The sequence below is a fragment of the Erithacus rubecula genome, assembly GCF_903797595.1.
Source record: "Erithacus rubecula genome assembly, chromosome: 6".
Taxonomy (NCBI): domain Eukaryota; kingdom Metazoa; phylum Chordata; class Aves; order Passeriformes; family Muscicapidae; genus Erithacus; species Erithacus rubecula.
In genome coordinates, this window is record NC_136688.1 from 5,110,439 (window position 1) to 5,137,968 (window position 27,530).

The window sequence follows — 27,530 nt, forward strand, 5'->3', positions numbered from 1 at the left end:
TCACGTGGCGCCGGCGCCCCTCCCGCCCCCCGCCCCGGTCACGTGGCGGCCGCTCCCCCGTCGCCATGACGGCGGCGGGCGGAGGGGGCAGTTACGCGGCAGTAAAACCGTACCGCCGCCGCCCCCCCGCTCCCATCCCCGCCGCGCCCGGCCCGGCCCGTCCCGCACTGTCACCCGTCCGCGCGGGCCCCGCTCGTCCCCCGCCATCGGCCCCGGCGGCCCGTCCTGCTGCGCTCCCGGGTCGGCGGCGCCGCCTCGCTGCGGGGGAGGGGCCTCCCCTCGGCCCCGGCCGCGCGCCGGGAGGGAGGGGGCGCTGCCCGCGTCACGGCGTCACGTGGCCGGCGGGCGGGCGCGCGCGCGCGCGTGACGCCGCTTCCTCCCGCTCCCGCGGCTCCTCCCGCGCGGGCGGCGCGTGATGCGGCGCGGAGCCCCCGCCCTCCCGCGCGTCACGTGACCGCGCTGTTTGGAGGCGGCGGCGTGAGCGGCGCCGGGCGGGCGCGGAGCGGAGCGCAGCGCGGTGAGGGAGCGGCGGCGCCGGGCAGCGGGAGCCGGCCGTGCTTTCTACCCCTGCGCTTCCCCGGGCCCGCCTCTCGTCCCCTGCCCTGCCGTCCCCTGCCGCGGTTTCTGAGGGCTCCGCGGGTTCGTCTGCCCTTTGCGGTCCTTCGCCCCGCTCCGGGTGCGGGTGCCGAGTCCCGCCGTGTGGCGGGTCAGCGCAGCCGGCAGCTCGGGGCCGCACAGGCGGGATAGGACAGAGGGGCCAGAAGTCACCATTAAGGTTTTTAGTACGCTTTGAGAATTTTGAAGAAATAACTTTTCGTTTCGTTGGCTAAATGTGCCTCTTCCTTTTTCCTAGCGCCTAGTGAGAGTGAGCGCTCGCTTTTCTTTTGAGGAAATGTAAATTTCCCCCATGACAGTTTTTCTGGGAGGGAGTTCCTTAATTATGGGATCGCATACTAAAGGTTGCTTAGAAATTCCGGGACTTGACCGTGCAGTGTAACAGGTTTGGGGTTTTGTTAAGCAATGTACAGGTTTAAACTTTAAACTCGACAAGAAATTATTTTAAAGTATGTGCTGCTTAGGAAGAATATGAGGTTGTGATTTCAGTGGTTATTTAATTACTGGTTTTCACTCTGTGTTATCTTTTGAATGTGAGAAAAAACATACTGTGGAGAAGACAGCTTATAATTGTATCAAAATGCACAAATGCAGCTAATTGTAAATTTGGTATAACACGAGCATAATACTCCTTAAATTTAGTTTCGGGGGAGAATAAAATGTAATTATAAAATGCCAATGCTAAATGTTTTCCTTGAGAAAATCGGTTTCAAATGGAGGGTGCATGCTGTGGGGAAAAGTTTTTCCATAAAACAGTCTGTTTTCTATAGGTACATGTTAACTTGTTTCACAGGTAGATGTAAATATAATTATAGTTTAAATATTTCTGCATGAGTTACCTGATAGGTTAGATTTCCAGAAATGAACTTGAACAAAAATTTCTCATAAATGCAGCAGTGGTCTTATTTTCCAACCCTTGGGCCTCTTTTTGACAAACTGAAACCTAATAGTTTTTGAGTAAGAAAACACTTGGTGTTTCTTTAAGCTCTAATACTAAAAAGTGAATTAATGAAGAACTTTGTTTCTGGCAGGTACAGCTAAAAGCTGAAGCTGTAACACACCCATGAGTGAGCAGCACTAATCAGGTGCATCCATGGCCTCTGTGCCAGTAATTCCAGACTCTTACAACCATGTCTTGGCAGAGTTGGAGTGTTTGGATCCATTGCTTTCTGCACTCAGGCTGGATTCCAGTCGTCTTAAGGTGAGTTTGTGGTGTATGGCTTTTTTTAAATTATTTTTTTAAAATTCAAGTAATGACCTCATTTGGCTGATTACTTGATTAAGCTGTAGGATTAATGAAATCCTTCTTGGGGTGTGTGTATGCTGTATTAGTGGGGGAGTACTTTGGGAAGAAAGAGTGAAGAGAATGGACCCTGTCACTCTCTGTGTGTTTCCTTAATGCAGCTGTGGGTACTTAGCACAGCCTGACACAGTTTACACTGTTTGCTCCAATTGCAAACTGCTGTTTAATAATCTTCACTGCCAGTGGTTCACACAGTTGATGAACAGTGAAGCCTTTAAAAATACCCACCATAATAATGCAAGAAAAGATGCTGTGATCAGAACTTACCAGGTTATGCATTATGAATTTTATTCCTTCAGTGCACGTGTATAGATGTGTCAAAGAGGTGGCTGGCTCTAGGCAGCTCAGGAGGAGGGCTCAATCTCATCCAGAAGGATGGTTGGAAGCAAAGACTGTTTCTTACTCACAAGGTAAGGATAAAAATTTTAAATTAAAATTTCCAAAAATGAAGCTGGGAAAGAAACATGACTTCAAGTTTAATGTATTTTAAAAGTCAGTAGGCATCTTCAGCTTACTGAGTTGTCCAAAGAAGATGAAGTTTCTGACTGCTGTGTTTAAAATAGGATGTGGTTCTGGAGGGTGTCCCCAGAGCGTGTGGTATATTAGATTTCACGAGATATGAAAAAAATTACTTCAGATTGTCAGACCTGTGTTTTTCAAATTCTTTCTTTTCAACAGCAGCAACAACAAAGTCACCAGAATATTGAAGGATTAGGAGAAAACATTGACCATGAAACCAGAGCAACTCACAAGTAGATAATTCCCAGTGTTTGAATGTCCCAACTGACATACCTGGATAAGTGAAGAAAAGATGGGCTGCCTTGCTGTTGCTGGAAGAGATCATGAAACAGGGATTGTTATTTGTACAACCAGGTGCTATTTCCTAGAAGCCACTGCTGCTTCCAAAATAGCATGAATTCAGCCAGTTTTTTTAAAGCTGGGAGCACCTCAGTTAATTCTGTCACAACATCTTCCAAAGGTGTGAGAACAGAAGAGTGATTTCTGTGCTTTGCAAATCAGAGAAGGCACTGCAGAGCTTGGTGTTGTCATGTTGCTGTCAGCTGTGTCTTGGACTAAGCTCAGTGTTTGCAATCAAAACCCAAAGAAACTGTAAGAACCAACCACATCATAGCAGAGTGGTAGCATCTGTTGGCATGAATCTGCTTTATATCTTAAAGATGAAAGGTGCATAATGGTAGAGGCAGTACAGATTCACCATGTGCCAGGGGCCTTTGAGAAAATTTTGGATGGGCAAGATCCACAAGTGGTGAGGAATGATGTTTTCGAAAAGTTTTGTGGTAGTCTGAGTAGGCTTTACCAGATTCCAAATGCAATCTGTGTTTTAAAGTTGCAAAGATCCCATGGTCAGAGAGCATCCAGAACAACAACTAATTGGATATAAGAGAGAGCTAAGAAAAAGGGAGATATCTCTGATATCAGAGACTGTTTGATTTGCATAGAGAAAGACTAAGTGGCTCCCCTCTTAACATGATCAACCCAGGGTGCTCTGAGAAATACCTTGGCACATGGATTGATCCCTGGACTGGCTTTGCTGACTCAGGTCTATCAGAGACACTGGAGGAGTGGCTCCATCAGATTAGTAACACATCACTCAAGCCTCTTGAGAAAGTTGGTATATTCAGGATTTACACTATTCAGAGTCTGGTATACCTGATGGACCACACAGAGGTGGGAGCTGGGCTCCTCAAATCCCTTGAACTGTTAATCAGAACTTCAGTCAAGGAGTGGCTTCACCTTCTACTGAATGTGTGTGATGCCATCTTGTAGTTGAGTGATAAGGATGGTGGGGCTAGGCATTGTCAAACTGGCATTGCTTATTCCGAGTACACAACCTGAAGACTGTGTAGATCAGCTCATTCTTCAGATGAGGTTCTGGTGATGTTTCTAAGAGGGGAACATCTGGAGCTGTTATGGGTATCAGCTGGCAGTAAGAAAGGGATCCATCCTGCCAGTTTGGGAGCCTGTTCCAATGATGGAAAGTTCTGTCAGTGGTGGTGAAGTTGTATTGGAATGGGAGGTCTCCTTTCCTAACATCCACTATCCAAAACCTTGTAATTGGTGGAAATCTGTATTTAACAGGTGGAAACATCTGGTTGCCCAGGGCCATGGTATTGAGAATTTTGAGAATGATAACATCAGTAATGGATGTTAACACACTGCAGAGGCATACCTACCAGGAAGTTGATAACCACGTTGCAGTTGAGAGCTGGTGTCTACCCCACAAGAGAGTTCCTGGCCAGGGATAGGCATGAGGGCTGTGTTAGATCTTGCAGATATTGCAGCACTGATGACAGGACAACAGTCCTGTTATACATAATTCAGTCTGTGAGCTGTGAAGCTAAGAGTGAGGATTGGACTGTGTTCCAGAAACCACATGTAAGGGACAATGCAAATGAATTGTATAAGCCTGATTTGATCTTCGTGAAGGGGGATAAGGCACTCATAGTTGATGTGACAAATGTGAGCACAGTAACTCTTTGTTGAAGGATTCAAGATCTTACAAATGCAGTAGATATTGAGTTTGTGGGCTTTCCCATAGGAGTGCAGGGAAAGTGGTACTATAAAAACTCTGAGTTGCTACAGGTGCTGATCTCTCTAAGACAAGGCTAGGGAAAGTTGCCCAGGCCTAGCATCCAGAGCTCTTCTGTTGATATTGTGTAAATGTTTGCTAGCAAAGCTCCTTCTGATGTACCTGTTAAATAGAATATCCCTGACCTGGCTGTCAACATCACTTGGGCAGATATGTGGGAACAATGTGTTTCTTTTGCCAAATTTCCAATTTGGACTAGGTGGACAGGCCAACATTGCTTAGCCTGGAAAAGCCAAAAAAAGAAAACCCAAAAAACCAGCTTTCATCTGCTCTTATTCCTGTGCTTGCTTTCAGGAAGGTGCCATTTCCCGGGTGGCCTGTTGTTTGCATGATGAAGACTATGTTGCTGTTGCCACCAGGTGTGTGACTGGATTAATATTTTTAAGAAGGTTCAAGTTTCAGACTTCAGCTGCTGGGAACTCTGAGAAGAGTTATCTTACCAGGTTAACTGTTAGAGGCCACTACAGGATAATTCTCTGCTTAACTTTTTTTTTTTTCTGCAATAGTTGTTCTAGATTAAGCATTACTTCTGTAACAGAACATCTATGGCAGAGCTCATGCATGTAAAATTATGATGACAAATGTCTAAGACCTTTCAGCATGAAAATAAGCATTTTCATTAACATAGTAGAGTGATATTGATAGTTAATTCTACTTGTATTTCTTAAAAATCCATTTGAATGTTTTTCTACATCCTCACTGGCAAGTGTAATAAATGTAAGTATAGCCTTACAAAGCTGTTTACACATTGTAGTGCAAAGAACAACACTTATTCTCCAGAATTAAGTGTGGCACTTCTTGAACCATGCAGCCTCAAACAGAACCAGCTCTGATGCATGCTACTTTGCTTGTGTTTCTTCTTTAGGAAAATGCATCTTTATTAGAAGACTTATTTTCAACCTGTATTCTCTTTTTCACTTATTGTAGCCAAGGCCTTGTAGTAGTCTGGGAGCTGAATCAGGAACGTCGTGGGAAGCCAGAAAAGATTTATGTTTCCTCTGAGCATAAGGGCAGAAAAGTCACAGCTCTGTGCTGGGACACAGCTGCCCTTCGAGTTTTTGTAGGAGATCATGTGGGAAAAGTATCAGCCATCAAGATTAACACATCGAAACAGGGGAAGGTAAAATGTTGCATACTTTGATTGAACTCAATTCACAGGGGGTGGTGTGTGGAATGTTTGTTTATTTTAGCAAAGGGGAACAGAGCAGGACTTGCCAGCTGGTGAAGTTCTGGTGGTTTTAACTATCGGGATGAAGAACCAATCTCTAGAGATAACCATAGAAATCCTGACCCATGAACTCCCCCACCCTTATTCTATCTATTTTAGTAATTGAACTTGAAAATGCTTTCAAATGTTCAGAATTAAAAAGTGGTCAATCTCCTGCTTCTTGGAACTTGCAAGTATCAAAGTTAAGGGTCTTGGTGTTTCTGAGCCTATTGGATTCCTTAGATTCCAGCTACAAGTTCAGTTGTTTGTTGCAGTCCTCAGTTCAGCTGTTGGTCAGAGATAGAGCAGTCCCAGACTCTGATTTTGCTTGGCTTTATCTGGATGCTCTCATTCTTAAACATTAAATAAAATAAATTGTAGATGATCATTGAGCCTAGATCCTTCATATTCTGTGCAAAGGACACGCCTGTTAGCAATAGCAGCCTGTTTTTTAGCCCTTGAGTGTTCTTTAGCTTTTACTGCTACTGGGGTGCTTTCTTTTTAGTTAGTAAAAAGGAGCAGAACCTGGAAATAGTTGTGTTCCTCCAAGTGCTCACAGAAGATTTTGATGGAAAATTGTCTTAAAAGTCACAAGACCATTATTACATATAAAGAAAGGAGGGGGGGAAAGGTCAGCTGTGGGAAAGAGAGGGAGGAGAAATGGCAAAGCCAATGCAATCTGTGTCTTTTCATGCCTGTTAAAGAAATAGGACTGTTTGATTCCTCAGATAATGCACTTTGTCATACTCCTGAGGTAAAACAGTCTAAACTGGCAAAAACAGTGACTGACAGCAAATTTAAATGCAGTTCCCAGTAGTTTTCTTATCCATAAATCTATGAGACTGTTCATCCACCCATGCAAATTGAGACACTGGTGTCTATATAATAGTATGTGGATAATTTGTGGCAGGGTATCAGAGAAGGTGAGTTTGCAAACAACTTAATTTCTATAGAAGTTTTTTGTATCAATTAATCCCTCTGGTCTGTTTCTATAAAGCTGCTAGTTCAACATACCTGTGGGGACAATTGGAAAAAAAAGCACAATGCTTAGAATAGCAGGAATAAAACCTTCTCTTAATGTTACAAAAGAAAAGACCAATTTATAAAGAAATATCAGGATGCTGCAGGGAAATGACTTTTTTTCTTAAATCTTCAATAACGGTTTTGGGAAAAGGAAGATTTAGACTTCTGTATTTCTGAGCATGGAAGTCTTGTTTTGTAAAGATGGAAGAACTGCTCTGTCTTATGCTGTGTATTCATAGCATACAAAAGTCTTTTCTGAATTTTGCAATTTTGACTTAATGAAATAGTCTTTACTTTGAACTGAAGAACAGCATGTTGTTTTATTTTTTTTTTTTTTTCTTCTTTAACTGTAGGCTGCTGCTACTTTTGTGATGTTTCCTGTCCAGATCATAACCACTGTAGATTCTCGGGTGGTTCAGCTTGATTATTTGGATGGAAGACTGCTCATATCTTCACTTACCCGCACTTATTTATGTGACACTGAGAGGCAAGTTCTATTTTATTTCTGAAATACTGGACTTCAGAGTCACACACAGTTTCTGAAATGATATCAGTGTTTCTTCATCTAGCCCATGCTCCCTCAGTCTGTTTCTGAAGATGAGAGGAGGAGTGACAAAAGTTTTACTGAAATCAAGATAAATGACATCCGCTGTTCTCCCCTCAACTACCCAGCCAGTCATTCTGTTCTGGAGGGCTGTTAACATGATTTCCCTTCCATAAATTCATGCTGACTATTCATAATCACTGTCTTGTTTTTAATGTGATTGGAAATAATTTCTGGGAATGTTCACACCTTCCCATAACTAGGTTGAACAACTGGTTTTGCTGAAATAAAACCCTTTGATCTGAGCATTCGTTTAATCTAATGAATATTTCTTCACCCTGTCTTGGATCAATTTTGGGCAGGCTTTGTAATATTCAGCAGCTGGGCTTAAATTTTTTTTGTTACTCAAAAAAAACCCCATAAAATTAATTAGGGCTTTTGTTAATGCTGACTTACTTAACAAGTGTATTTTTCCCCTGTAGAGAGAAGTTCTGGAAGATTGGTAATAAAGAGAGAGATGGAGAATTTGGAGCATGTTTCTTCCCTGTTGGAAAAAACAGTGGCAATCAGCATCCATTAATTTACTGTGCTCGACCTGGCTCAAGGATGTGGGAGGTGAACTTTGATGGGGAAGTGCAAAGCACACATCAGTTCAAACAGCTGCTCTCATCACCACCTCTTCCTGTTGTGACTCTCAGGTAGAAACATGGATGTTATCAGTGATAAACTTGTTTGGGACATCCTTAAGGCTGGAAAGACTAAACAAACTCCTGCTTCAGTCAAATGTTAATCATAGTTGTCATCTTAATACAGTCTCCTCTAAGAGGTGTAGGCAGTAATTATCAAAACCACCAAAACTTTGATTCTGCAGCTGTGTTTGTGTGAGCACAATGAATGCTGCTGTCATGAGACTATATTTATTTAAGCCAGCCATGTATTTACAGGATTAAGAATTTTAGAAAGTAACATTAGTATAGTTATGTTTGTACTTGATAATAATTTTATTTTGCAGGCAGGATCCTCATTATACTGGCTCCAGCTGCTCTCCACAATCACTATCTTTTCCCAAGCTGCTGTATTTGACGTGAGTATTTGACAGCATAGCTTCCTGTTGATAAAATATTCTCCTAATTAATATTACCAACTTCGGGTTTTTGTGTAAGAATTTCCCAAGTATTATGCTAAACCTGCCTCACATGTCACTTGCTATATTTAAGTCAGTGCCATCCCTACATATTTTACACTTTTTTTAAAATTTTATCTCTTTTACCACAATTGACTGTTGCTCCTTTAACACTTGCTTTGATTGCAGTGAGCACTGTGTGGTGACCTGGACAGAAAAAGGCATTTATATTTTTCTTCCCCAAAGTGTTCAAGTCTTACTGTGGAGTGAAGTTAAAGGTAAACTAAAGTTTCTTAAACTTTGCTTTGTCACATTGTCTGTTACACTGGTCATTCCTGAAGTCCTTGCCTAACATGGAAGGTTTTCAATCTCCATTTCTGCAACTGGATCACAGAATATTCATAAAAATCTTGTCATTTGTCTGGTATATCCTTGAATATTAACCATATCCCTTGCTCCTCCAGCCAACCCCTCCTTCCATAGATCTGAAAACATGCTTCTTGAGAAACAAAACATGGTGTAGAGTGACTCATAAAATAGAGTAGTTAAAATACAGGTGATTAACCTGCAGTGTTCTTTTCTCTTTACTCAGGCTTATTGTCAAGTGTCCTGTGAAGAATAATTTGGCTACTGAAAGTTCAAAACCTGGCTTTTTTTTTTTCCTAAAACCTGTCTAAATTGCATACAGGGAATACATTTATTTGGCAGATGAGTGAATCCTCATAAACAGTTGTGTGTATGGTTATAGGCAGAGTCCTACAATCATTGTCAGTCAGTCTTTCCCTTCTCCCCATTTTGGTGCTAAGGTTGCAACCTTTGTTTGCATACAGCATAAGTACTGCATTTGAAAATTTCTGGAAGGCCAAAGTTGTTTTTCTACCAGTAAATATTTTCCTTCCGTTTCAAAGCTAACAATTACATATTTGTCATCTTTATCAGGCTTTAATTTTTCATCTCAGAGCAAAAGGAAACATTTTAGTAATTTAGTGCATTTTTGGAATGTTTTCCAGAAATGCAACTCTGGAAAGTTTTGACACTGTGCTTTATAGTGATTAGGTGCTAGGTCAGCACTCCTCAGTGCTTGCTTTCCCCAAGCCCCTCGTGCTTTGCACTCATTTGTAGTCAGGTGGGAATATGCTTTCACCTTCTTCCAGGGACAGAAAGGAATGTTGATCAATGACTTCAGTCCTTCAGGTGTTGCTGTGTGTGGTTTTGCAGATATTCAGGATATTGCAGTTCACAAGAGTGAGTTGTTCTGTCTGCATACAAGTGGGAAAGTTGTGCACCTCTCCCTTCTGCTGGTCGATCGCTGCATAGAGCGCCTGATGAGAAGAGGATTCTGGACCCTTGCTGCCAGGGTCTCTTGTCTCTTCCAAAACTCAATTGTTTCTTGCAGAGTAAGTAAATACCTCTTTATTAATGTGCAGTACAACTTCACTGTTTCCTGTCCCTCCTTCCATTAAGTTTCATGGTTACTAAGATTCATTTTGTTGGGGTTTTTAAAGTCATCTAAACATTGTACTTTAAGGATGAAAATCATCCTGCATATCTATCTTTTGTTTTCACATGTGCATTAGAAATAATGTTTCTGTTTCATGGGTGCTTTTAGGCAAGAAAAAATTTGCCTCTAGACAAGCTGGAGCATTTGAAGTCACAGCTAGATGCTTCAACCCAGCAAGATCTCATTGTGCAACTGGAAGAACTGATTTCAAAGTTGGAACCTCTAGATTCTGCATGCAGCAGTAGAAGGAGCAGTATTTCATCTCATGTATGTGTACTGGTAGTGTCAAAAATGTTATCTACAGGTTTTATCTTTACAGCTTAAAGTCACCTCGTTGCTCATTTGGACAATGAGGCTTTCATTTCTACCCTGTCTACTACAGCTCATAATGCTGCATTCTAAAACTAGGTGGGGTGAAGAGGTATGAAACACCACTATGCAGTCTGTAAGCTCTTAGCCATTAGCCCTAAAATAATATGGGAAAGAGGCAGAGGTCTAAGATGTGAGCAAAGATTGATACCAGCATGGCTTTTTCAGCAGCTCTGTTTAATGTTTTAATGTGCTTTGGTAAAGATAGTCTTGGTTATAATTCTAGTTTTATGTGATGAAAATGAATATCTGAGTGCTCAGAACTATCTTAGCCCTATTTAAAAAATTGTCATACTTCTAAGGAGCTTAATGAGAAAGCTCTAAAAAAAATCAAAGCATATCTCTAATAAAAAATGCAGCTGCTTTTCAAGAAAGGGAAAAAATTTCATCGTTAATACAGTGTCAGCTCCTGCTTTCACTTTAATAGTGTTAAAAAGCAAAGTTTAAAAAGCCAAGTAATGTAAATAACAGCTTGAGGTGGTAGACAAGTTTTTCTTCATTAGCCACTGCAAAAGTAAACCATGTAGACCTGCCATAAGCAAAAAGAAGTGTGCTGGTCCTGAAACGAAATAGTTTTGTAGTGTCTGTAATTGTGCTAGCTGGGTATGGCTGACCATACAGAAGGAATACAGATTCTTGGTATGCAGCTACAAAGGGGTGTAGTAAAGTCTTGGCTGCAGGACTAAAGCTGATGGGGGTTTTTGCCTTGCACTGAGTACACCAGTTGTTCCACAGGCTGCTTTCCTAAAAGCAATTGCATCATACACATCTTTTTAAAGTCACTGAACTGCACACTTGCTGGCATCTGTTCTTTTCCATTCTGGATATGATAAAAGTACTCTGTTAAATAGGAGTTTTCCAGGCAGTGAATTAGGAAGTGCTCTGAGGTTATTTGTGTGGGTACAGTTGGTTGAGTTCATTCCAGAAAGCTGGACAAGGAAGTACAACTCACAGGATGTCTAACTCCCTGGTCTGACAGGAAAGCTTCAGTGTCTTGGACTCTGGAATCTACCGCGTTATCAGTCGAAGGGGCAGTCAGTCAGATGAAGACTCATGTTCCCTCCACAGTCAAACATTCTCAGAAGATGAGAGACTTAAAGAATTCCCTGTACACCATGAAGATGAGCAACTAGAACTTGGTAATGTTTCTTAATGAAAACATGTTTGTTGAATGTTTTCATTTATTCTACAAGAATTTGATGGGGTTGGCTCTGTGCTCTTACTTTCCACCATCAAGTTATTTGTTATTAATACATGTAATTTGATCAGTTGAAACAGTCACCTTACCTTCTAGTCAAAATCCTTCCTGATGAAACATTGGGTTGAAAAGCTGGCTCCACAGAAATACAGGCTGAAAAGCAAACAAAACCCAGTGAAACAAAACAAAAGGTCCAGAGGGCTTCACCAAGCATGGGCTTCATTCCAACATCCCCCTCTCCATATCTAATGAACATTAATGCTAAAATCCCTTCAGCTGTCTATGCCAGTGTCAGTTGAGTTTCAAACAAGATTTGTTTGCTGTCCATATCCTTTTGTAATGTTTGTTCCAGAAAATAATTTCTGAATCTGGGTTCTGGTTTATATTTCTTCAGGGAAAGTAGAAGGGTTCTGTTAAGTGTTCTTAACTTTCTTGCAGGGTTTCCTTTTTACAGGGGGTTGTCTCTTACATGTGTAAATATTAGTGTAAAGGTGCTAGAATGGTTAATAACTAGCATTTAGCCCATGCAGGGAGCTTTTTTTAATTCCTGACAAATGTCTGTCACTGGACTTAAGTTAGAGTGAGACTGTAATGGGTCTTGTTTGCTGCTCTGGTTGGGTTTGGGAGGGGATGCAGAAACCTGGGATGATGAGAAGCTCCCTTAGCTCTAAGTATGGTAGAGAGGCTTTCCTATAAAAAGGCTGATTTTTAGCTTTTGCAAGGAGTAGATGCCAATTGAGGATGGAGAGAATTTGGATGCTTTGGAGAAAACTACTCTGGGGAGGATGAGTGCAGAAATTGGTATTTAGTCCCCTACTTGTCAGTAGTGTTGTCCTGCTGACTAAGATACACTTAGGTGTATGTGTGCCTCTTGCCCTACATCACCATAAAAACAAGTGAGGAAACTCTGAAGTGCGTAATTTCCAACATTAAAAGTCAAAATTCAGGTGACTTAATTTTGGAATGTCAGAAGATGGAAAGGTTGTAATGTGTTCCACAAGAGCTGACAAATGTGCAGCTTGTTTCCAAGTAGAGAAGTTCTAAATGCTTCTTGAAGCATGAATACTCAATTTGGTATTTGGAAGAAATGGACTTAGTGTTTATCTGCTCACAATGACATAAGATGTAGGAGTTCTAAGGTTTCTAGTCTGTGTAATGAACAAAGGCAGCCTTATTTGCAGCCAATTGTAAAGTCAGTTGTGACCTTTACTGTCAAGAGGGATTCTGATGGTAGATTTTCTGTAACAGTGAAGCATCTTATCCTCTCAACACTGTGGTTACTGCTGACTGTTGCAAAATGCAGTGTCATCCTAACTTAAAATGATCCCTTTTTAGTTGTTGACATCACTTAAAGATACAGTGTGTGTTTGTACCAGGAAATTATTAAGCAAAACACTTTGTCAATACTCTTAGGGATATAGGAGAGAAAAGGATGTATTTCCTGTGAATCTTATTAAAAGCCAGAGAGCTGTGGGCTCACTTAGATTTTTAAGTCCTTTCAAATAAGAAGGTGATTTATACCCTAATTATGGCTTGTGTATCTCTGTTCCCATGTGATTTAGATTTTGGATATCATGGTCACAACTGAATTTACAGTTGGTTGTGAATTGATGTAGGCCACAATACTTAATTTTCCTAGCTGTATAAATAACTGGATTAAATCAAGGTTTTGTCCTTTAAATGGACTGTAAGTCTAATTTTAGAAGATTGTTTCCATACTGTTGTTGATCATCATTTGCCTCGCTGTAAAGCCAAAAACTATTAATAAAGCAGACTTATTTGGTTCAAAGTCAGTAGTAAAACAGCCCTTGAAACCTGGCTCCATGCATTCTTGAGTATTAAAAAGGAAAGTATGGTGGGCAGGTTATCCATTAATATATTAGTGACTTGCTGTTCATTTCACTGTTCCATTTTTTTTTGCCAGGCCACTGTTTCATTACTTTTTATTTCAATTCCATTTGTCAGAGAACGTATCTCATGCATCTGTGGTGAGTGACGCTGACCGGAATGAGACATTTCTCCCATTCAGTATTCCTTTGTCATTCCGTTCCCCATCTCCTCTGGTCTCTCTCCAAGCTGTCAAAGAAAGGTAAAACATGCAGCAGGTTCACTCATCCATTACATCTTGCCCTCTTCTGTCCCCTGGATTTTGTAGCATTGTGTGGTTTACTCTGTTCTGCAAACGTGTAACAGCTGAACTGGAACACCAGAGATGCAGTCAGGTTTGCCAGACAGTTTAAATCTTCGTCTTGGCTCTTGTGAAGATTCAAAGATCTGCTGGTAACTTCACTGGAACCAAGACTTCAACCTTAGTTTTAAACAGTTAATAATTGTTTAATGTCTAGGAATGTTTGCTGTTACCCTGTGAACTCTGGTTGTGTTTATATTCAAAGGAAAACTTACTGAATATTGTTTTGGGATTTTGCTTTTCTGGATCTTAGGGGGCAGGTTTCTTATGTTGCTTGAGGGCAAACACTGAAACATTCAAAGCAGATAGATATTGCTAAAACACACTTGCAAGTGGTCTGTCCTATTCCCACATGAACTTTTCAGTGAATCTAATTGATTTCCCAAACACTTACGGAATTTTATGTGTAAATCACATTGATACTTTAAAACTTTTTATTTTTTAATGAGGGATGAGGCAGTGGGTGTATAAACACACAGTGTTAAATACATAACTTAAAATTTTTGTTAAAGTGCTGTATGTTAATCACTCAGGTAAAATGTCTCTGGCCCAGCAATGGTCTGAAAAACTTCAGTATATGCATACATACACTTCAGTATGTAAATAGTGTCCTGCAGCAAAGAATTGTAGCTGCTATCAGCAGTGTCAGGATCCCAGAATAAACTTGAAAAGTATATGAAATGTTTTGAATTCTTTTTAAACTATAAGCAGCCTTGAGGACTTTACTAGTAGTAAGTGTTTCTGCTAATAATGAAAGCTGCATTTTCAAGTATTCACTGCATGTGATTAGTTATTAAATAAAATACTATCATATTTACAGTTAATTTTTAAAAGTTTAGCTTTAATCCTTCTACACATTCAATTCCAATTGCTTTGCTGAATTTGAATCCTTTCTGCCTTCTGCAGCAAGTTTCAATTTTTGCTATACCTAGTTATAGTGAAAGATACTGAGTTGGGGTTTTGGTGATTTCTTTTGGTTTTTTTTGATCTTGTTGACACAGTTCTCTTTGGGGCAGTGGTAGAAATAATTGAGTTCTGGTATGTTCATTGAGCTTTCTCTTCAATAAAATACCTGAAGGAATAGGGACTGCTGAGTGAAAAGGATGTTGGTGAGCTTTGTAATCTGAAGAATTAATTTGAAGCATTGTAAAGTGGTTTCTTACTACTAAGAGTGACATAATTCCCTGAAGATGCTTTGTTTAAAAGCTTTAAAATGCAGTGTAGCCAATTTGCATTTATTTGCATACAAATTACAAATACATGTCAAAATCTGTATCTTATGTCAGTATATGATCCTGCTTCTCCAGGAGGAGTGTTAAATACTGCAGGTTTCTATTTTGTGATGAAAACATGATCATGACTGGAGTATGAATTTTGAGCAGGTTCTTAGTAAGTTTTATTCCTGTTGGTCATCACTGCTCTCATCTTTTTCTTGAGAGTTCTTCAGGTTATAAAGTCTCTGAAATGATGGTTTGAATGAAAAGAGTGCTTGGTTTGCGTGTTTGTTTCTGAACTTGATTTTAAACATTGAACTTGGGATTTCTAGCGTTTCCAGCTTCGTACGCAAAACCACAGAAAAGATTGGCACACTGCATATAAGTCCTGAATCTAGAGGGAAGCATGAAGCAAAGGATGATGAGCAGCTGCCAGAACTAACTCTTAATCCAGTAGCATCTCTCCAGGAAGAAAAAGAGTGAGTCCAAACCACATTTTCTTAGCAGTTGTATTTGCTGGGTATCCTGAGGATAGCAACCTAAGGAAAAAACTTTTTCAAGCAGAATGAGGAACATGGCATTAGGTTTTTCCAGCTGCCTTCATTCCTTTGGTGGGTTTCAGTGGTTCTCCCAACTCTTTTCTTGGAGCTGATGAGACAATTAACAGGGCTAAATAATTTCATATTCCATTGATAATTTTTTGTTTGTTACTTTCATACAGTGGCATATTACTGTTTTTTGTTCAGTACTTGCAGAAATCTACTGTTGCTGGAGTAGAAGCAATTATAGAAAGCCACAAAAATAGTGTTATCTGTTGCACTTTGTGCCCAGTTTATCCCTAATTTCTGTTGAGCTGTTCCTTCTTACAAGTGAAAGCTTTATATTTAATAAAGGAATTAGTGTTGAGGAAATTTTTCAGGAAATCCTCACTTAAATTGTTTAAGTTAATACTTTAGATAAAACTGAAATGAATGTTATTTTCTAGGTCAGAACCCCAGAACTGCCAGCTTCCTGAGGAGGACCCTCTTAGAGATCTCAAGGCTGCAACAGCAGAAACTATGTAAGCAGAGAAACTTTTTACTGTACAGATATGTTGGGCTTTGGCAGAAAAAAATGATTTGGCGTTTGAAATTTTTCTTTTCATTCATTTTACATTCATGTAAGAGTGGTGCTTTAAATGTGTATTAACATAACCTGAAACTGTTTCAGCCAGCCTGACACAGATCTGCTCTGCAGGTCAACCATTGCTGAAGAACCTCTGGGTGGGCTGTGCCAAGGTCTTTATACTCTAAACTACGTATACAATATTTACAAATTTTCCCCAATGCCATACAACCTCTTTACGATGTTCAATTCTTTCCCCATCCAATCTGTGGTTCCCAAGGTGCACCTTCAACATGGATGACATGAAGAAGAAGGAGGAAGAAGCCCACCACACTCAGGATCTTCTGTCTTGGCCACATGGCTCTTAATATAAACAATTTAAAAACCTACTTACACTACATTCTAATATTCTAATTTACATTCTACTAGTCATCATTTTCTGTGTCTCTTCCCTCAGTGTTGGCAAATTCTCCCAAGGAGCCAAATCCAGCCCCTGTGGCTCCTGGGCAGCACTTGGGGGTCTCAGAGGGGTCTGCCAGGGGGATTTTTGCATCCCCAGAGGAGCCAGGGAAGTACCCTGGACTCCCATATCTCCCCCCTCTGTTTGCACTAAAAGGACTTCTTTTATGATTTTGTCCAGAGCCTTTTGAATGCAATGAAAAATACAAGGTAGAACAATCAAAAAGACAACAAAGAAAATAACAATCCCTACCAATACATAAAAACCAACTTTCAAGATCTCTCTCCATAAGGGTGAGGGGTCAAAAAAGTCGAATAAACTATCCATCCATGATTCAGTGCCTTCTCCAAGTTTTGCCACGCCTTCCTGTAATTGTCTTATATTTTCATGAATTGATTTTGAATGATCAGACAGGTTCATGCAGCACATTCCTTTAAATTCCTCACATCCATGTCCATGAGTCAGCAATAGATAATCAATTGCTGCTCTGTTTTGAAGGGTCGCTTTTCTTACACTGTTGACATCTGTTAACATGTCACTCAGTGCATTGGAGATAGCTTTGGTGTTTTTGCTCAGCCAGCAACCCAAACAATCCAATTGAGTCAAGGTCACCCCTGATGCTGTTTGGGGAGAGAATATTGCTACCGAGATTCTCTTAGCCTTGTTCCATGTATAGAAATTGTCATTACAATTTGGATGGTATTGTTCAGTCCCTCTTTTCTGTCTATTTTTTAATTTTCTCAAAATTCTCTGGTTTGGTGTTAACAACTTAAGTCTCCCAATGCTGATGGGAGATATTTGTTGATATTTGTGGTTCTTGCTGCATTGTTCTTTGTCCTGGCTGAAGAGTTCGAGAGCTTTGTAAAATTTCAGCCTTTTTCTGAAGATGAGGTTCCAAAACTGTTCCCATTTGCTGAAAAAATCCCTCAAAAATGTTTTTCAGAATCACAGCCACAGAGCTTTGAATGTCTCCAGTGCTCACCACGCTTACTGGAATCCCTTCTGATGCTGTGACACATAAAGTGTTCTCCTGATCTTCAGGAGACTGTGGCATCTTGTTTTCCATCTCAGTTTGTTTCTTGTACTTAACTGGAAAATAGTCTGGTATTATAAATCTTGTGCCACATGATGGTGCAATTGGTCTAGCTTGGAGTGACCAATCCCGCCGCTTTTGGGGGTGGTGCTGCCAGCACTCCCGGTGAGTCCTGAAATGTGTGGCATTTCCCTTTGCACCAACGGTGACAAAACCAGTAAAAGGTCACTGGTTTGAAACTCCAATGGTGTCCACGAATTGGACCACGAATTGGAGTTATTTTCCCCTCTGCCACTGCAGAAGTATAAGGCATCGTGTGTTCTGTTTATTTTCCTTCCTTGGTTCCTTCCACCGCCCTCGGGGTAGAATGTAACTGCTTCCTTGCCGGTGGTGAGGATGCTTTTGAGGGACTAAAAAAACAAAAATCCTAATCATTGAAATTTTTGGGAAAAACCTCCATTCTGAGCCTACCCGATTGAGGGGTAGGTGTAGGTAATTCTAGAAACCAGGGTGAATCTGAGGAATCTGGGGTGTCTGAAAATGAACTGCTCTGCTGCTGGCAGACAATTTGTGTAGGCACCAGCTGCTGGCTGGATGCCTCCTCCTTCAGTCCTGGAAGACCCTCTATAGCCTTCAAAGGACTAGAAACCTTTACTGTTTCAGTAGTCAATGCTTCCAGCATTACTCGTGCTACTCTTAAAAGATCCTTTGCTTTATTATTGTTCATTGTTGCAGCATGGTATATATCTCTGTTTATCTGCTGCCAAAATCCTACTTTAAATATCTGACTTGTGTTAATTCGTGGGTAACGCATTCGCACCTACAGAAGCAAATTTTTGAGCTCATCCTCTGTTACTGAAATTGGATGTGAGGAGGCTAAAAACTTTAACATAGATAATATTTGGACCTGTTTGTGGCTGAAGGACCCACCCATGGTGTGTGCCTGTAGTGTATCTTAGATCTGAACCGACTCACCAAAATGCAAAGGTATCAGACCCAAATCAGAGTCCTCCTGGGCTTCTGTCCCGCAGAGCACAGGGAGAGGAATTCCCAGGATTCTCCCTGATGACACGAGTTTGGTAACTGGCTTTTTTGGCACCGGCGCAAGGTCTCTTTTCTGCAGCTTTCTTCAGGTGGATTTTCAGGGTTTGGCAGTCGTATTCACCTTTGTGAACTACCCTGCCAACACCCACGAGTCTAGGAATCCAGACGCCCACCCAGGGATGCAACGTGTTTCGTCCCTGAGGGTCTCTTCAGGTGTGAAACCTCCCCAGAGAGGGCATGCAGGTGGTCAGGAGTCTGGTTTTCTCGGAGGCACCAGCAAGAAAGCAGCTTGAGACGACCTTGTGTTGTTTCAGGGCTGTTTATTTATCTTATCTTGAAAAATGTTTCTGCCAGCCCGACACAGATCTGCTCTGCAGGTTGACCATTGCAGAAGAACCTCTGGGCAGGCTGTGCCAAGGTCTTTATACTCTAAACTACGTATACAATATTTACAAATTTTCCCCAATGCCATGCAACCTCTTTACGATGTTCAGTTCTTTCCCCATCCAATCTGTGGTTCCCAGGGTGCAACTTCAACATGGATGACATGAAGAAGAAGGAGGAAGAAGCCCACCACACTCAGGATCCTCCATCTTGGCCACATGGCTCTTAATATAAACAATTTAAAAACCTACTTACACTACATTCTAATATTCTAATTTACACTCTACTCGTCATCATTTTCTGTGTTTCTTCCCTCAGCGTTGGCAAATTCTCCCAAGGAGCCAAATCCAGCCCCTGTGGCTCCTGGGCAGCACTTGGGGGTCTCAGAGGGGTCTGCCAGGGGGGTTTCTGCATCCCCAGAGGAGGCAGGGAAGTACCCTGGACTCCCACAGATCTCAGTTGGTGAATGATTTGATTCCTCTTTCTAAACCCAAGCAAAACTCACTAAAAGCTCTTTTACCTTTGTCTTAAGTACAGGCGTATTTAAAAAAAATCAAAATCACAAAAAGAAATTAATTTGGAAAGAAATCCTAGGGAGCTCAGAATGTGCTGAGATCGAATGCAGACAGTGTGAAGTAGCCTAAACTCTGATTCCAAGTCAAGTGTAGGAGTATAGTTACACAAAGCATATTTGAGACTTCATCTTTTAATAGTTAAACTTAGGAAACTTCTTTTTTATGTTGCAGAGCCAAGCTCCAGGATCCCCTGGTTTTGTTAGAGCCTCAGTGTATGAAAAAGATCTTACAGGAATGGCTTGTCCATCTAGAAGAAAAATTCAGCAAGGAGCATTCTGCTTTGTCTGTTAAGAAAAGCAAGACTGTGTGTGCTGAAGAACAGAGGGCAATCCTAGAGAAAAACCTGCAAATTGCTCCAGCTGACAGAGACCCAGTGGACAAGGAACAGAGTAGTATTTTGGAAGAATGCATTGAAAAGGAAAATACTGATGAAACCTATATGAGCCAAACCACGTGTGAAAACGGTACAGATGTGACAGGGGCTCTGCGCTGTGGCTTTCAGGTGTCCCCTCCGTGTGCCATCGAACCCGATGTTCTGAAAGATCTGGTGGAGTTGAGCACACTGTGCTTTGAGCTGTGTGTCTTTTCCTGTGGGAACAGTAAGCCTGAAGAGAGTTCTGACAGAAGTCTGCCAGCAGCTTCAGGGACCTTGGCTTGCAGGTTTATGCAAAGCTACTTCTTCCTTTTGGATTTAAAGAGAGTAAAGCAGTGTATTATAACCATGTGTGCCACCAGCCCTCATGTATGGGAAACATACATGGCAGGATTGAAAGGTAAATAATGAATTGCTGCTTAAACTGAAAATAACAGTGTTTGGGAGAAAAAAAAAAGAAAAAGCCTTGAGAACACTCACAATATTGTGTCTGCAGATTTTCCTTCTGCCAGTGTGGTGTGATGGGGTGGAATGCTTGGTGTGTGGGAGTTTCTGGTCTGGTTTTGTGTTGTTTGGTGGATTGTTTTTCTCCCAAATGCTTCTCTTAGGTAGAATTTAGATCAGCTTGTTAGAACATGGTGCTAATAATCCCAGCATTGTGAGTTCAAGCTCTGTATGGACCATTCACTTAAGAGTTGGACTTCATAATCATTGTGAGTCCCTTTCAACCTGTGATTTCTTAAAAAAAACAAGAATTGCTGGCTCCTTAGAGAAAGATTGCTCTTCTCCCACTGTGCAACTTTGAACCTGTTAGTTTCCATGGACGTTATTGATTGAACATTGTAGTGATCCCAGGCTTGTTTGTTTACAAACATATGAGCTTCTAAGAGCAACAGCATTGTAATTAGAATCACAAGACTGTAGAAACAAGGCAGAAGGAAGGGACTTCACGGAAGGAATGTGGTTAATATGAAATAATGCTAAATGGAGTAGATGATTCAGTGCAGATGTGTGGCTTGTGATCACACTTCCCTGTTGCACAGAAGTACTTTCTGATCTTTTTGATGCCTCTTTAGTTTTATTGAACCAAATCTTCATGATGATATTAGAAAATAGAACTTTTCTGTTCTCTGCACTCAGCTTCTGCCTTAGTCTTGATTCTGCTCCAGCAGAGAGTAGTTAAACAACAAAATCTTGCTTTGAGGATTGGTGTTTGGTGCATGTACTTCTGGCAATCTCTTCACTGTTTGGATTCTGAGAGCCCTAGAAGTGAAAGTAGTGTATGCATTCCCAGTTTGTCCTCAGTTGGACTTCACTTGTGCCTAAAGATTAATACCTGCATTTGATCAGGATTGAGATGGGTTGAACTTCCCATGAAAGCAGTGATAGTTGTTGTTCATCAGAAGGATGAAAGGAAGGGCAGGACATGTTAAGGAAAAAAAATTGCCCAAATCTTGTAACCTGTGAACTGATGTTTTTCAGAACTAACTTGTCACAGTCCAGTGGCTTTAGCAATGGAAAATGAGAATGAAATGTTGAAAATACTGAAGCTGCTGAATGACCTGGGGCCATGGGATGATAGCCCACTGTTGCTGGCACATGCTCAAAGGTTTGTACCCAAATCTTCTTTTTCATAACTTCCTGGCGGGAATTGCTTCACTTACCGTCATGAAGATTTCTGGAATATCTAAGAGACATCACCTTTCAGTACTATCTTGAACTTGCAGGAGATCTTGAAAAAAGGTTTTTGCTGTTTGGCACTGAAAATAGTTTTTATTCTCGCTCTTTCTCCAGGCTTTATGAAAAATTTGGGGAAACAGCTCTTCGACCCTTGATCAAGTTCCACCCATCTATTTTGCCTGCTGATATTAAGCAGCTTTGCAGGAATGATCCAGCTCACTTCTTAGCATATTTGGATAGTCTGATGAAATCAAAACCAGAGGATAAAAGGTGAGGGGAAGATGGAATCTTTTTCTTCTGTCTGCTCTCTTCGTCATGTAGCTGTGTGCAGGTTTTGTAGCTGTGTTTTGTTTGTTTGTTTGTTTAATTTATCCACACACAATCTCTGCTTCTCCATATCTGATGTATTTAAAACTGGTAGGATTTTTTTTTTTAGTGTCTGCTTTGTTTTCCAGGCCATTTCTCCTCAGGTCTCTTCTGCAGCCAGAATCTGTACGGTTGGATTGGTTGTGCTTGGCAGTTTCTCATGATGCTCCACAAAGGACAAACACTGTGGATGAGGAAGGAAATCCCAGGTAAAGTGGGTTTTACCCAAAGTCCTAAGTGCAGCAGAAAGACTTAACAGGTCTGGTTTCAGGTTAGATTTTGTGTGAAAGTTTGGATACCTGACTCTTTGGAGCATTTTGCAGAGCTCAGCATAAACAACCGAAGGATTGAATAACTTTTATTTACAATGCCTTCCAGAGTGACTGCTTTACTGAGACTGTACATGATGTATTTTTCTTCCCCTCTTTTCATAAATCTGCCATAATGTTTTAAAGAAAATCAATAATGCTTTAAAATTGAATTTCTTGTCTTCTAGGCCACGATCGCATTTGTTTACTTGGGGCTACAGCCAGCTCATTCTGCTCTTGATTAAACTGCCAGCTGATTTTGTTATGAAAGAGAAGATGGCTGACATCTGTAAATCACATGGGTAAGGAGAAAACTTGGTCATTCTTGATATTTGGTTAGTGGGTATTCTGACACTGAGAAGATAGGTCATTTGCATTTGTATCTGTTTCTCGTTTGGACAGGGGTTTTTTTAAAACCTTTTCCTTTTTGAGGGTCAGTATTGAATGTTCAATTTAATATGTCAAGTGGGAGGTATTTCCTCATGTCCCTACTCTTTCTGACATTGATTAAGTTTAGTTGATTTTGTCTTTACTCATACTTAAATGAGCATGTGATTGTTCTTAACTTTCATTTGAACTGAGTATTTGATTCCCGGAAATCTTTACTCTCTTATTCAAGGTTTTGGCCTGGATATCTTTTTCTCTGTCTGGAGCTGGATAGAAGAATGGAAGCCTTTACTAATATTGTTCATTTGGATGATTTGAGCCTATTGAGTGGAGAAGATGGTTAGTGATTCCTAAGTTGTGTAAACACACCTGTGTAATGTAGGAACTGCCCTTATAAAGTGGTTTGCTCAAAGCTGAATTGAACTTTTATTTTTTTTTAAGTGTTTTTGCAGCCCTAAATGTGTGTGGAACAGTATATTTGAAAAACATAATTAGGTATTATAGTCTTGTATCTTCATGCTGTGCTTTGGGAAATCAGTTGTGCTAGAAACTGCTTAAAAGTTCAAGAATCTTGGTTTGTTTATCAGTTGGGAGTAAAAGCTTGCCCTGGTGTGGTAGACAGAGGAATAGGAAGCCTTCATGCATAGCACAAAACTCCCCCACTCCATGTGCATACACCCAAAATTAGGGTGAGAAAAGTGTTGTGTTCCACAACACAGAACTCAGGAGAAAATCCACTCCAGCCCTAAGATGAACAAAACTTTGTCTCTTGGCTGAATTCAAAGCCTTGAATACTGAACTATTGTGAAGCTATGTGTGTTCACCACTAAATCTTTACATTGACTCAGTACACTTCTGTGCACAATTTGCTTGTTGATAATGCTTGGTTTCCTAAAATCTTCAGAGTAAAACAGAATAGCTAGCCTCCATTTTAAGTACAGGTGTAGTTTAAATAATAGTCATAGAATAATCCCTGTTTTACAAATAATGTAACAAATTCATTTTGCATCTAGGTGCCATTCCAGAGACCATAGAAGAGTGGAAGTTTGTTCTACATCTTGCACAGAATCACAGCACAGCTTTCCACCACCACAGCCCACAGAATGGGAATGCTGTCAGCAACGGGGGCCCGAGCTGCCCAGACTGCATCACTGTGGAAAATGTCGCTCTGTTGCTGGCCAAGGCCATCGGCCCAAATCGTGCCTTACCTCTCTTGCAGGAGTGTGGCTTGACACTAGAATTGTCTGAGAGATTTACTGGTGTCTGTGAGATACTGAGAATTGCTGAGAAAAGGCAGAGGTAAGAGATGTGTCAGCAGAAAATCCGCCCTGTTTTGTTTTGGATTTCTTCAGTGCCTTAAACTTCCTTTTCGGTTAACAAGACAAAAAAGTGCTTCACATTTTTATCTTTGGTCTTAAAATAATCTGAAAGCTTTCCTATTATTTAAGAACTGTGTGTTTTGCAATGTAGGCATTTTAAAATTGAAAATGAGGAAATGGGAAATCATACACTAAATGTGTATATGAAGGAGATTCTGTGAAACAGATCTGTCCTGCTGAGACCTGTACACATTCTGATCTCTCCTCTTCCTTCCCAAGGTGCAAATGGTGATGTCAGAATGTTACTTCTGAAATGTAATCATGTTTTTTACAAACGTTCCTTTAAAAAGCAGAACAAAACTCTCTTGTTCTTTCTGTTGTTAGCTTTTTTACTGTTTGACTTTTTTTTTTCCCCTTTGTTTTAATTGCAGAGCACTGATTCAGTCCATGTTGGAAAGGTGTGATCGGTTTTTGTGGTCTCAGCAAGCATAGAAAACAACTTGGGAGAACTCTGGGAACATTTTATACTGCAATGACTGTATATTCAAGTGCCTCTTAAATTTCACAGGCCCTTAAAAATAACAAACTCCTGTCTAAAAGTTCAGTTATACTAAGCCAGTCTCCATCTGGCAGATATCTGACCTGGAAGTGGTGACAGTTTTTCCTTATTCCTTTGGAGATGGCTTCTGAACTATGTGGAACATAGACCATAACAAGCCAGTATTTATCTCAAAATGAAGCTCACAGATTGCCAAGATGAAAATTCCTGAATTTATTTTGTGAGTCCATAACTGAAGTGTTCAGGGATATGAGTCCCTAAGTATTAAATTGACGTGTATACAATTTTTCTGTTTCTGTGTTTGGAAACATGAGAAACCATTGAGAAGTATCTAATCCTACACTTGTTTTACTTCCTGTAAATGTCACTGTTGCTGTAGAGGTGCCTATTATGGTACCCATTGGTTTTTTCCCCTTCTTAAGTTATATGGACAGGCCTTGCCTATTTGAAATACTTTAACTAAGCCAAGTCTTAAAATGGGAGGAAAATATTTTAAAGTAGTGGATTTATGGTTAAAAATGCTGATTACTAGTCAAACTTGTTAAATGAACTTACTGTTAAACTACAAGCACAATATTTCTAAATTGCCCATACTTGTTTGTGTACTGTGACCATAGACATCAGTTGTGATACTCCAACAAACCTCAGGATAGTGGAATTCATTTAAGTTGCAAAAGACCCTGAAGATGCAACCCTCCAGCCTAGCACTGCCAAATCCACCACTCTACCATGTCTAAAGGGACACATCTACATGGCTTTTAAAAAATGTCTCCAGGGATGGTGACTCCATTTCCCTGGACTGCCTATTCCAGTGCTGGACAACACTTTAGGTGAAGAAATGTTTCCTGATATCCAATCAAAATGTCTCCTGGAGCAACTTGAGGCCATTTCTTATTATCCTGTCCCTTGTTACTTGGGAAAAAGAAACCCACCCCCACCTGGCTACAACCTCCTTTCAGGCAATTCTAGAGAGCAGTGAGGTCTCTCCTGAGCCTCCATTTCTTCAAGCCAAATACCCCCACCTCCCTCAGCACCTCCTCACAGGACTTGTGCCCCAGATTCCCACCAGCTCCCATTTCCCTTCTCTGCCCTCACTCCAGCCCCTCAGTGTCCTCCTTGCACTGAGGGGCCCAGACCTGGACACAGCCCTGGCAATGTGGCCTCAGCAGCACAAGGGACAGTCACTGCTCCTGCTGGCCACACCATGGCTGCCCCAGGCCAGGCTGCCCTTGTCCTCCTTGTCCCTGGGCTCTGCTGGCTCGTGCCCAGGGCTGTCACAGCCCAGGTGCTTTGGTGCCCAGCAGGTTCCAGCCCCTCTGGCCCATCGTGGCCTGTCGGGGCCGTTGTGGCCCCAGGCCAGGCCTGGCTCTGGGCCTGGCTGCCCCTCTGGCCATGGGCTCAGCCCCGGCTGCGCCTGTGCAGATCCCTCTGCAGAGCCTTCCTGCCCTGCAGGGCAGCACTGCCACCAGAGTGTGTGTCTGAGCTGCTGAGGGTGCCCTCCATCCCTGCTCCAGAGCACGGGTAAAGGCACTGAGCAGCACTGGGCCCAGCACTGAGCCCTGGGGATACCACCTGGGGCTCGCCACCAGCTGGATTTAACTGCATCTCCCACCACTCTGTTCCTGATCATCCAGCCAGTTTTTTGCTTGGTGAGCAGTGTGTGTATCTGAGCCATGAGCAACCAATTTCTCCAGGAGAACACTGTGGGAATGCACCCAAAGGTTTTCTTGAAGTCCAGGTCAACTTTGGTAATTCTGCAATTAATTCTGACATTTTGGAAAGTGAGAGGACTTACGTTAATAATATTTTTAAAAGCTGAAGGTTTACATAAGTATTTTTAGATGGTTTCTGTCAAGAAAGTCTTTTTACATACCTGGTTGAATATGAAGAGTCACAAAATCATTTGGATTTTATCTCATTTACTGAAATGCTTTGTACTAGCACTCTTTCTGCATTTAATACATCTTTAAACAAGTTTCTTTTTAAGCTTCTAATTTTAACCCCTTCACTGTCTGTCAGAAGACCATGGTGTCTGGTCAATATTCAATTGTCACAAATATCATTTAAATAAAAAGTAATGCATTAATTTGAACTAGATTTAATTAAAAATTGATAATTTTGTTGTAAGATGATGTGAAAATACTACTTTGTAAGGAATATTTTTATGTAGTGCTGCAAAATAATGCTTTTCATCAAAAAAGGACTGAGTCTAGCCTTTTGAGAGATGCAGGCTGCAGACTATTTCATCTTGTCTGCAAGAAAAACTTGGATGTGGAGGGCTGGTTACTTCCCTAGAGGAAGGGAAGTTCCAGGGAGACAATGAGTGTCAGGGTTTCAGCCAGACCATTGCTTGTGGAAAAGCTAATACACAACTATTTCTAAAAAAGAAAGCTTTAAAGCTTCTGGGGTTTAGATTCTGCCATTGGAAATAGAAGGATCTGTGCTGGCAGGAATACCCCAGTGTGTGGTGTAGCTGAGTGCTCCCCTAGTTTTCCTCAGAGGAATTCCTGGATTTCTGAGAATGTGCCTGGCTTACCTCCATATGGTTCCACTTTATTCACTTTTGTGTATTTTGTGCATACATCAGTCTCTTTCTTCTGTGGGGATTTTGTACACTTGGTTAACTTTGACTAAGGGTTGGGGCTTTCTTTTTTTATTTTACAGTAAGTCATAATTCCAATTGGAGCTTTTAAAAAAAAAATACAATGTCAGAAGGATCATAGAGGTAAAAATGGGATGTGTGTGTTCGGATTTTGTGTCTAAAGTGACCTTGTGTTTATCATTTCAACTAACTTGGCTGTCAATAAAGAGTGAAAGTTTACTCTGAAGAAGAGTTGGAAAATTAATGTTTCTTATTCTGGATGAGTTTGTTTTCATCTCATATGGGCAGGCTGAAGGGAGTGTGAAATGAGAGGGTCTTCTGTTCAGAAATTACTGAAACAGAAACTGCCTCAGTTGCACAGCTTTGTTTTTGTGGGTGGTGGGAGAGGCCCTTGAAAATCAGAGGTGAATAAATGGGGCTTAGCCTGGAGCAGCATTAAA

At 41.1% G+C, this 27,530-nt stretch overlaps 1 protein-coding gene across 8 annotated transcripts; it reads left to right on the plus strand.

The window, feature by feature from the left end:
- Nucleotides 1-36: 36 nt before the first annotated feature.
- HPS5 (HPS5 biogenesis of lysosomal organelles complex 2 subunit 2) lies at nt 37-27,334 on the plus strand. Of its 8 annotated transcripts, none has more exons than XM_079308400.1 (23): nt 37-109; nt 1,647-1,816; nt 2,218-2,328; nt 4,824-4,888; nt 5,457-5,649; nt 7,113-7,250; nt 7,790-8,001; nt 8,316-8,387; nt 8,616-8,704; nt 9,645-9,823; nt 10,036-10,194; nt 11,276-11,435; nt 13,460-13,583; nt 15,229-15,375; nt 15,882-15,956; nt 19,668-20,269; nt 21,352-21,478; nt 21,664-21,819; nt 22,005-22,124; nt 22,412-22,525; nt 22,843-22,949; nt 23,624-23,909; nt 24,361-27,334. In XM_079308400.1, exons 2-23 carry the CDS (start codon nt 1,709-1,711, stop codon nt 24,419-24,421), a joined length of 3,405 nt encoding a protein of 1,134 aa, XP_079164526.1. In that variant the 5' UTR covers nt 37-109; nt 1,647-1,708; the 3' UTR covers nt 24,422-27,334. The 8 variants fall into 8 exon arrangements, with proteins under 8 accessions (XP_079164526.1, XP_079164524.1, XP_079164528.1 ...); XM_079308398.1 differs by lacking the exon at nt 37-109 and adding an exon at nt 408-517; XM_079308399.1 differs by lacking the exon at nt 37-109 and adding an exon at nt 435-1,000.
- Nucleotides 27,335-27,530: the final 196 nt, after the last annotated feature.